The sequence below is a fragment of the Setaria italica genome, chromosome V (assembly GCF_000263155.2).
Source record: "Setaria italica strain Yugu1 chromosome V, Setaria_italica_v2.0, whole genome shotgun sequence".
Taxonomy (NCBI): Eukaryota; Viridiplantae; Streptophyta; class Magnoliopsida; order Poales; family Poaceae; genus Setaria; species Setaria italica.
In genome coordinates, this window is record NC_028454.1 from 44,695,493 (window position 1) to 44,706,732 (window position 11,240).

Consider the following 11,240-nt stretch of genomic DNA (forward strand, 5'->3'; position numbering starts at 1 on the left):
AGCTCTTTGGTCGCCATATCACCGTTTTAGCTAAGTTGTTGCGCTCGATTTCAAGCTTGTCGCCGAGCGTGCGTCGCCGGTCGTCGCGGGTAGAGCTAGGGTTCGGGTTTTGAGGAAAAAAACTAGGGGAGCGGGTGCGCCACAACGTGGGGAGGCTCTTTGGGTATTCACCAGGGTGCGAGGCGCCGCCCCAGCACCGCCGTGGCTGCGCCGCCATCGTGCGCCGTGACTGCACGGGCGGTTTGGAGGAGGAAGAAAAGGGGAGGGACTCGGCTGCGAGAAGAATAAAAGTGTAGGGGGTTTTGTGAAAATTACTAGGGTTTAAGTGTTAGGTAAGTTTTCTTCCAGGGGCCTAAGCGCTAGATCTGGGGGCTGCAGTGTAAAAGAAGAAGTAGATCCGCTAGGAAAACTTGTTTCTGAGGACGTATCCACAAAGTACTATTCCTTTTTTGTCTTTTAGTTTTGTTGAAAAGGTTGAAAATTGTGAAATCCATAGTAAATCATATAAAAACGGTAAAAATACAAAATAAATTTTGTTGGGTTTTTGATGCTCAAATCTACCTAGGAAAATACTTGTCCTTGTGAAATATGTGTTTCTGTTGCTGATTAAAATACATGTTGTTTAATCTCCTTAATTTGGAATAAATATTTTGAGTACTCATAAAATCCTGATAAATTCACAATAATATATTACTATGTTGAAAAGTATTCTGGAAAGTTTGTAGAACCAAATTGCTTTTATAACTTCTGAAATAAATTATTCTTCATATCTGCAGTTTTGCAACGTTTGATTTTTAATAAATTTTGTGGTAGTCCCATCATATTGAAATTTTTACAGTAATGTGTTTGTGTGATTCGTAAGCTCATGTAAATGATTTATGTTCATATAACATAGAATGCTACCTGAATAATTATTCTTTCTATAAACTAGTTTAAATTATTAAAAATACTTGATGCTGAAATTATAGGCTAATAAATTATTTTTATGCTCTTTATTAGTAGCATGTTCATCCCTGAAAAGTTCGCTAACAGGATCTCTATAGTTGCTTGTATATGTCTTTTGTTTGACCTCTAGCATGTTATTGCTATAGTTTCACTTATAAGCATGTTTTACCTAGATCTTGCTGCTATCATGATATGCTAATCACTTGTTTTGGATCTTGTATTCATGCCATGCTGCAACTAAAATATTGAAATATTATTGGCTTAATTTGATAATTGTATGTCTCACATGAAAACTCTAGTTAGTTCTTTTAACACCAACCATATTTCTTTGTGTAGATAAAGTTATACTTTTATGCTCTTCTTTTTGTCTTTACATGCTATATGATTGAGTTTCTGCGAAGTTAACTTGTTGTACGATTGAGATGCTGCATAAAACTTGAAGTTGCGTTGTTATGTTTATGATTTATTCACTCGCTTGCATTTCATCATAGCATACATGTAGATTCCGTAGCTAAGGATGTGGTGTTCCGGATCGTGGGTGAACAAGGAGAAAGGATCAACAGCAACAGCCCGAAGACCCGACCCAAGGTCGGAAGGGCCCAAGGCATAGAAAGTACTAACACCACAGCAGAAAGGCAAGCCCCGGAGCATGACCTTTATTTTCAAAACTATGCAATGTTTTATTTAAGTATTGTGCATTTACGTTTTCAGGAGTTTAACGAAACCATAGATGCATGATCCATAGGTTTCCATGATTATACTAGCATGTGTAGGTCGTTAGCTCTCTCATGCTTAATTAAGTTTGATAGAATTCGGATGATTGCTTGTCACTCGCGAGATATAGGACCTATGGATACTAATATTTTGTTTTATGGATAAATGGTTTGAATGGTAAATTGGGAGATCGGGCGGAGAGGATATTGGTTAAGGATATGACATATGTATTGAAAGATGTACCTCCGCCTGTATCAATTAAGGCCCGTTCGTTGTTGGCCCTGCTGACCGAGTTTGAACATTACTAATCACATGTTGGGAGTAGGAGGTAGTCGAAATCGGTAAACCTACGTACCTTAGTGCGCGCTAGTAGTTGAGTTGATACCATCTCTCTAGCGGGTGCTAGTCAGTAACTCATGTCTGACCCGTCAGGGTATCGGTGGGGACTAGTACTTAAGGGTCGTGGAGCAGTTCAATGTATTTGGCGCTCTCTAAGAGAACAGTTGCCACGTGCCGCTTGACGGGGGGGGGGGGGCGCATGTGTCGTGTGATTAGGTTTTCCTTGCAAGCATCAAATCAGATCGATTCGCTGCCACTCTCGGATAAAAGGACCTTGGTCACCGCGTCGGATCGAAGTGGAATAGGATGATGATAATTACTGTGGTTTGTATAATTAATTATTGTTTTCCCCGCTGATGTGTTGTAGGCCTTCAAACTTAGAAAATAGCTGCTCTCACATTTAAATTTAGCCAAAATGTTGAAAGTAAGGATTCATTCTTAGTCGCTTTCTAGCAAAACAAACCCCAAAGCCAAAAGCCTGGTATGCTAGGAGTCGGCTATGTATATACCATAGTCGGGTAAGTCTTGCTGAGTATTAGTGTACTCAGAATTGTTGTTGTGACCCTTTTTCAGGAGGCACCGCTTCTCTTTGATGTCATACTGATGGGCTCGGTGTGATGTCCTCCGCTTGCCAGCGTTACCGCTTAAATCTATGTATTATTCTTGTATTTAAACTCTTTTTGTAAACTTTAGTATTATCTTGTGTTGTTTGTAATATCTGTGCTCATCTTCGTATGAGACTACCGATGTTTGTTTCGATTAGCGTGCTAGGGAACAACGTCTTCATATGAGACTACCGATGTTTGTTTCGATTAGCGTACTAGGGAACCATTAAGATAATGAGCCGAATTTGTTCAAATGATGAGCATACATTTAATTGGAGTTTTAATTTGGCGGTTCTGTCACGTTAATTTCGCTCGGTCATCCTGAGTTCATGACCACCTCGTCGCAGCCGTCGACCTCGATCTCCTCATAGGCGCACCCATTCAGACGGTACTCCTCGAGGATGGCCATGTCCTTGTCATACTCGTCCTCGGAGTTCTTCAGAGTAGCTTCAAGTTCTAAAAGACCCTCACGAAATTCCAGCTCCACTTGGGACTCGGCAGGGTGATCGAAGACGATGGGGCGGCGAGACCTCCAGCGCGGGGGGCGCGCCAGAAGTACGTCGATGTACTGCTGATTCACCTGCATCTTCACCTTCTTCGTCGTCTTCTTCACGGCTCCCGCAGGCTTGCCCTCGACCTCCTCCGCCGCCGTCTTGCTCCCCGCTGCCACCGCTTCCGCCATAGCCGCTCTCTCTCCTTCGATCGGTCCTTCCCTGCCTCTCTCGAACCAAAACTAACTATCTCTGGATTGCGGGGTCGAGGCGGCTGCGGTTTGTGTCGATCTAGCGGACGCCCAGGACGTCGATCATAATCCCGCAATGGCGCAACCCTATGCGATATCGGATCCCTTCACCGCCTCGGACTCTACCACTGATCCCGACGTCCACAGACCACAGTGGCTTGATCACTAAGCATCCTCCTCCTGATGGAACCTGATGGAGCACGACAGGCTCCACAACATCCTCGTAATATTGTGCAGGACAATCTCATGACTCCAGTACTCCAAAGAATTTGCCAATTGGGATTATTAATTATTATAAGGCGAAGACCAGTCACAAAACAAAATTTCAGAGGAGAGGTCAAACATTTCTGGAAAGTACAGAAAATTTTCATGCGATTATTTGTTTTTAGTTGCCTGAGGCTACTCTGAGATACGTTGACTGTGCCTGCCCTGCTCCAGTTCTATGAGCTCAGCTGCCGTGAAAATTGATTACTCGTGGATGAGATATGATATATCGGTCAGCTTCACTCGTGATCCAGCAGCGCCTTCTTTAATCTTGAACTGATTAAAGTCAACTTGCTGATTCTATCTGCCATTAGCAATTTGTTGCACCAGGTTGTCAGGTGATCGTCCCAGAAATCCTGAGTAACATGCCCTTCCGTGCATCATTCGATCTGACCATTTGATATGTCCTCAGCACGAGATACTATGCAATCTGAATAGCAATTTCGAAGTACAGCTTCAGCTCTTCATCTAATAATCTGATAATGTGGTGCTACACTTGGAAGATAATGTATGTACGTGTTCCTCTCCGCGCTACATGCTTGCTAACAAAATAATGCTAATAAAATATAGTAATTCGTTGAGTTCTGATCTACCGCACAGTGGCTCGCCGTTTCTGTCTCCTACAGTTGGGCTAAGCGCAAAAGCTGGAACATAACGTGGGTGAGATCGTAATATAATGCCAACTGCAATCTAAAGGGGAGTGCCTGGCTAATCATGCCAAACTTTTTCCTAATTAAGGTCCCATGTCGTAATGATAGAGTTCAGCAAAAAGACAATATGAGTAAGTGAAGGGGTCCCTCATACATTTATGGACAATATGGTACTAAACTATCTACCTCACATGGGTTTCTTCTTGTATTGCACCTGTCATTTTCACATTTATTTGGAAAAGATAACATGTCTTCCCAAGGTACAACTCGTAGAATCATGGAGATGGAGATACACAAATAGATAGTTTTGTTTCCAAACTAAATAGATATTTAAACCACTTTAATTTTTAGCACACAAAATCTAAATATGATGTTGAGCTGCAGCTTTGCCACAAGGCCATAGCTGACATGCGCAACATGTTTTTATTTTTTTCTCTCCCATCAATCCCCTCATTTCATTGCCTCAGTATCGGTATTCCTATTGTCCTATTATCTCAAGGAGCCATATTTTTCTTATTATTTCCTTTTTGTTTTAGCTCAAGGCATGCTTGAATAATTGAAATCGCAGTGTTCATGTCCCCAAAGGCTATAGTCACGGGTCTTTCAAGAAAAAAAATAAAGGGCTATAGTCACGTGCTTGACTGTATGGTGACTGTCCTTCACAATGCCACTATTACTCAGGGGTGTTTGGATACACCCTGTTAAACTTTAGCACCTGTCACATTGGATATTTGGATACTAATTAGGAGTATTAAATATAGTCTAATTACAAAACTAATTGCACAGATAGAGTCTAATTCACGAGACGAATCTATTAAGCCTAATTAGTCCATAATTTGACAAATGTGGTGCTACAGTAACCATTTGCTAATGATGGATTAATTAGCCTTAATAGATTCATCTCGCGAATCAGACTCCATCTGTGCAATTAGTTTTGTAATTAGCTCATATTTAATCCTCCTAATTAGCATCCGAACATCTGATGTGACCTTACTAAAGTTTAGCACCTCGTATCCAAACACCCCCTTACCATTTTACCATTGGTGAATTACATAAGAGCACAATCATAGAGCACTTGCGTGAAGGTGATCCTGCTGTTTTTCCTCAGCTGGTTCCAAGATGTGAGGGTAAAGCTTAGATTGTGACCACCCCCTGCTGCACTTGTAACATTCATTTGGCTGTTTCTTGCTTTTCGCCAAGGATACTCTGAGATATGTTAGTTGACAGTGGCTCCTCTGCATGCCCATGCTGCATGATTGCCTCCATGAATAAAGTATGTGACAGATGAGATGAGATATGATATAGTACCAGCCAATCTCCCATCGTGATCCTGCAGCATGTTCTTTACTCCCAAGTTAATCAGAGTCAACTTGCTGATTCCATCTGCCATCCATCAGTGAACTTGTTGCTCCTCCAAGTTGCCAGATGATTGTCCTCAGTCAAGCCCTTCTCTCGATTTGTCCCCAACGCGCATAAAAGTTTCCTCTGCGATCTGAACACCAATTCCGCAGTACAGCAAAGATACATAATGTACCCACGTCCTAAACTTTCCTTCGCACTGCGTGGATGCTAATAAAATAGTGCAAGAATATTTGGAGTCCGTTGAGTCCTGAACTCTTGATCCGCCGGCAATTGAGCTAGGCAAGATAACGATAATGTGGGCACGACCCATATGCATCAGTAATCTAATCATACTATATTCGTTTGGCAGCAATGCAAGGTAACAGAAAGTCCATTGAGATATGAGCAAGCGCATGTGATCGGATCCACTCGGAGTGGCGTCTTGCGTGCAGCCACCTTCCTCTTGCAGCCTTGCGCCCGTTGTCATGTTGTCCAAGATTTGGGTTAGAGAACTGAAGGTCTCTGGGATCACTGTTTGCGGGTGCCATTTGTTGTCTGACGTGTTCCGGGCGTCCTTAATCTTATCTGCCAGTCCTATCTATCCACTGATGACAGGATATGTTTTGAATGGTCAGACGCTTTTGAGCGTTCCCCCTTGCTTTCACAAAAAGGATGTTCAGTTCAGATAGGCAGCACGGCACAGTAGCAAAGAGAAGAAAGTGTGTGCGACTTTGTGAAGCCAACTGACTCTGCAGTGCCCTGCTGCTCTTTCGGAGCCTGAAAACGTTGATGCCAATGTACTTTCTGAATCCATATACTCGCGGCGCAGTCAGTGCAATGTCCATGCACGGAGATGCATGTCCATGAACTCACTGTTCCAGATCGTGAAACGCTCTCGAATCTCCATGGCGACAGCGACAGCGATAGCGTTCCACGACGGCACGTTCATTGTTCAGAAAGCGTCCAAGCGCAGATGACATCAGTTGTGACGCTGAACCCGTGCCTCGACAGCGGAAAGCAACTCCTGCTAACCTTAGCTCGGAGACGACGCAGCTGGCCCAGTCCAGCAATCGGGGAGAAGGGACCAACACGCCCCTGACGTGGATCCAAGCAAAAGCGACGGTCTTGGCTAGGAAAAGTCGCTGGGAAACGGCCGTGCGCACGACGGCACGAGGGGGGCCGGCCACCGCACCCCGGCGTGCATCGCCGTCTCGTTTCGCCGGGGATAGCTAGCCGGCGTCGCCTTCCGTGTTCCCGTGCGTCGCCACCGGGGCCCGCGGATGGATCCCACCCGCCCCGCATTATCGTCCAGATACGACGGCCACCTCCCTCCCTTCATGCCGTGGGGCCCAGGTTCACGCAGCCTTGAGTCTTCCCCATGTCCTCACCCGCACGGATCGCGGCGCGGGATCAACGGGCCACGGCGTGTCCGCGTTGCAGCCGGGACACTATAATTAGACGGCCTCCCCTGCTTGCAGCCACCCCCTCACCAAACCGTGGAACGCGAGCACACAAGTCATCTCCTTCTCCTTGTCCGGCTCTCTGACGAGTGAGTGAGCAGGTTTGCTTCTCCCATCTCCCCATCTCCGGAGCTCCGGTGGCCGTGGTCCTGGGCTGATCAGGAAGGCTGCGTTCGTTTTGGTTCCTGCAGGTAGCTGGTGCGCGACCTGAGAGCACAGGGAGACTGAAGATGGCCGGAGCAGCGGCGGTCGACGTGCCGGCGCCGGCGGCGACCAACGGCGGGGCGTGCTGCCACGCCGGCGCGAAGGGGCCCGGGTACGCGACGCCGCTGGAGGCCATGGAAAAGGGCCCCAGGGAGAAGCTCATCTACGTCACCTGCGTCTACAACGGTGAGCTTGCTTCCTGCATAACCCCATACGGGCCATACCGGCGTCCTGCAACTAGCTATGAACGGAAGGATCATGCGCATACTGCACATGGACACATCTAGGTAGATCTTGGACGTCTAATTGGGTGTTTAGGAGCTCTAATTGGGCGTTAGTGGAGTACGAGGAGTGAGGTCAGGGGTGCTTAATTATTATTCCATAAAGTTTCTTTATTACGGGTTGTTAGGATGGAAAGGGACCCTTCAAAATCAACCTGAAATTAAGTCAAGACAAAGAAATATTCTCTGTGGGCTTAGATCCCCAATGACCAGGGAGCTAAATTAAATAGGATTTTTCTCCATGGCCTGTACTAGTGATATATGTTTTCATAGTTTAAGACTATGCCTATTAGTTTTTGATATTAATCATGTGCCTTGCTCCATGGCGGAAACAGACAATACCAATTCTGAAACAGTTTCGGTTAGTGGCAGAAGTTCACATGGTTTCTGCCTTGGGAATTTCCGAAGACCACAGAAATCATGTGAGAATGAAGAGAGCTGTGGATCTTGCAATTGTTGGAGGGGTTTTGTTCTTATGACTTATGTATGATTGTGCAGGTACTGGAATTAACAAGCCGGATTACCTTGCGACGGTGGATTTGGACCCCGCCTCTCCTACATACTCCCAAGTGATCCACAGGCTCCCAGTGACCCACATTGGTGACGAGCTGCATCACTCTGGCTGGAACTCTTGCAGCTCCTGCCATGGTGATCCATCAGCAAAACGCCGTTTCTTGATCCTGCCTTCATTGCTGTGAGTATCAAACAGAGATGATCACAGATTCACATAAAATGAATAGATTGACTTGTTAGAGTGCTGATCGCAGAACTGGATTTGTGATGTTGCTGCAATGGCTATATGCAGGTCAGGTCGTGTATATGTCGTTGACACTGCGACAGACCCCAGGGTGCCGTCCTTGCATAAGGTGGTCCAGGCCGAGGACATTGCTGAGAAGACGGGGCTTGGATTTCCTCACACATCTCATTGCCTTGCATCTGGAGACATAATGATTTCTTGCCTGGGAGACAAGGAGGGGAATGCTGCTGGGAATGGCTTCCTCCTGTTGGATTCAGAATTTAATGTCAAAGGGCGGTAGGTTCTTTTCACAATATAGGCAAATTAATGTGGAAAAATAACATGTAACTAGAGCTAAACTACAGATAATAACCTTATTATATTGAACCAGATCATGCTGATATACAATTTACCATGTCAGCAGTAATATATGATCACACACGGTCCATATGTATGTCATATTGTTACTTGACATGTGAAAAGCAGACAGATTCATTATGCTAATCTCATGTAAGTCAAATTGCTACTTGTAGCTGGGAAAAGCCAGGTCACAGCCCCTTGTTTGGCTATGACTTCTGGTACCAGCCTCGCCACAAGACGATGATCAGTTCAACATGGGGAGCCCCTGCAGCCTTCAGGACAGGTTTCGATCTTCAACATGTCCAGGATGGTCTCTATGGAAGGCATCTGCATGTGTATGACTGGCCTGGTGGTGAGCTCAAACAGACGCTTGATCTAGGTGACACGGGACTTCTCCCCCTTGAGGTAATATAATGTTTAAACTGCAGTAACTACCACCAGAGTGGTTTTGTATCAGTCTATGTTTATTACTTTCGAACTGCCTTTGTTTTTCATTAAATGCTACCAGAATAGTCGGTGCTTGTAGTATTCTTTCAGGGGCTGTTGTAACGAACTCAGTTGCTACCTGCAGCTGGAGGTTGACAGGCCTCAGTTTTGTGATGGATGATTAAAACTCTCCTTGTCAGTTTCAGAAAATATGGGACTGGGACAACTAAGCCACAGTTCTCTGTTTGTTTTTTTCTGCAGGTGAGGTTTTTACATGACCCATCAAAGGACACTGGCTATGTTGGCTGTGCTTTGACAAGCAACATGGTCAGATTCTTCAAAACTGCGGATGGATCATGGAGCCACGAGGTCTGCCATGCGACATGCTAAAGTTCTCACACCTAATAAACTTGATTTTCCAACTTTGCTTACGCTTCCTAAGATTGTGTTTGTAGGTTGCTATCGATGTAAAACCACTGAAAGTCCGCAACTGGATTCTGCCAGAAATGCCAGGATTGATAACTGATTTTGTTATCTCTCTTGATGACCGCTATCTCTATTTGGTCAATTGGCTTCATGGGGATATCAGGCAGTACAACATTGAGGACCCTGCAAAGCCTGTCTTGGCTGGACAAGTATGGGTTGGTGGTCTTCTTCAAAAGGGCAGCGATGTTGTCTATCTTACTGATGATGGCCAAGAAGAACAGTACAATGTGCCCCAGGTCAAGGTAATTTCTCCTCTCAGAACCTTCTTAATTGAGAAAGTAATTTATATTAATGATTTAGAGTTTGTTGGTAGTTGCACATGGTGCGCTGAGCTATCAGAGTGTCAAGTACCAAAAAATGTGCGTCATCTATCTTGCCACACTGATCTGCATTGCCATGTTCAACAAACATTACATCTCCATTGAAATCTAGCACACTCGAAATAGTCACTACGTTTTGTCTACATATTCAGAGGCGAGAACACTATAGGACAAGATTGTTGAGAATATGTTGGAATTAGATAATCTAATTCAGTGTGTTTCTTTATAATCAGGAGCATCGACTTAGAGGCGGACCACAGATGATTCAGCTGAGCTTGGATGGCAAGAGGATTTACGTAACCAATTCACTTTTCAGCCGATGGGATGAACAGTTCTATGGTGATGATCTTGTCAAGAAGGGCTCCCACATGCTGCAGATCGATGTCGACACTGAGAAAGGAGGGCTGGCTATCAACCCCAACTTCTTTGTAGATTTTAGCAAAGAGCCTGATGGTCCTGCCTTGGCCCATGAGATGAGATATCCTGGTGGGGACTGCACCTCTGATATATGGATCTAAGGTCAAGGATTGGCATAATAGTCTGCTGGAGGTCGTTGTTGTATGCACTGTATTTGATATGGTATCCATGCAGTGTTTCATCTTGTATTGTGACTACTCCAATGGACTAACTAATAAGCCATGGTTTCATGAGAACTTGAGCTTAATAAAAGATCTTTCAATTCTGAATTCCTGATTCTGTCGCCCGCGATAAAGCCTGATATTGTTACCTTTGTGATTTCTGTAAATCGCTCTCCTTCTCTTCGGGGTGGATGGCAGCCCCCGCTACCCCTTGTTATTACTCTGTAGGGTTTGGCAGTGTTCCCCGGTCTCATACTCTCATAAAGATTTCCTAATCATTTGGTTAGAATTTGGCTTACAAAGAATATCCGTTGATCTACTGCGCTGAAAATGGAATGACATCCTTCTGTCAGGGTACGAAGGAACTCTTCAACAGGGTGATGGCCTGGGCCTAAATCCAACAGGTCAAGTAGGACGAATGCAACAGAGAGTTAAATCAAGTTGGCATTGTGCAAGTGAACAACTCCATTGGCAAATGGCAATCTAATGCAATGCATCTATCTTATAATCTGCAGCAATTTGTAAGGCTTTTGAGTGGGTGCGTCCGGGAACTTACAGCGACGCTAATGGCAGGGCGACGGAGGCAGCGGCCCATGTCACGGTGTCGGTGCTGCATTGCACGCCGGAGTGCTCGTTGTTGCGGGCGCGATACGTGTGATCGGAGAACCGCCCGATCAGGCACTCGTCGCCGCCGCACGGCGGAGACGACGCGGCGGTGCTCCCCGCGGTAGAAACTACACCGGCGGAGGGGAGTGGGGAATCATATGGGGAGGGCATGGAGTGGTCGAG

General features: G+C 45.3%; 1 protein-coding gene across 2 annotated transcripts; it reads left to right on the forward strand.

The window, feature by feature from the left end:
* Positions 1–7,057: 7,057 nt before the first annotated feature.
* LOC101752725 (selenium-binding protein 1) lies at positions 7,058–10,561 on the forward strand. 2 transcript variants are annotated; one of them, XM_004970990.3, is made up of 8 exons: positions 7,058–7,161; positions 7,252–7,450; positions 8,044–8,239; positions 8,351–8,578; positions 8,815–9,046; positions 9,329–9,436; positions 9,523–9,795; positions 10,107–10,561. In XM_004970990.3, exons 2-8 carry the CDS (start codon positions 7,291–7,293, stop codon positions 10,389–10,391), a joined length of 1,482 nt encoding a protein of 493 aa, XP_004971047.1. In that variant the 5' UTR covers positions 7,058–7,161; positions 7,252–7,290; the 3' UTR covers positions 10,392–10,561. The 2 variants fall into 2 exon arrangements, with proteins under 2 accessions (XP_004971047.1, XP_004971048.1); XM_004970991.3 differs by having other exon boundaries at positions 7,088–7,149.
* Positions 10,562–11,240: the final 679 nt, after the last annotated feature.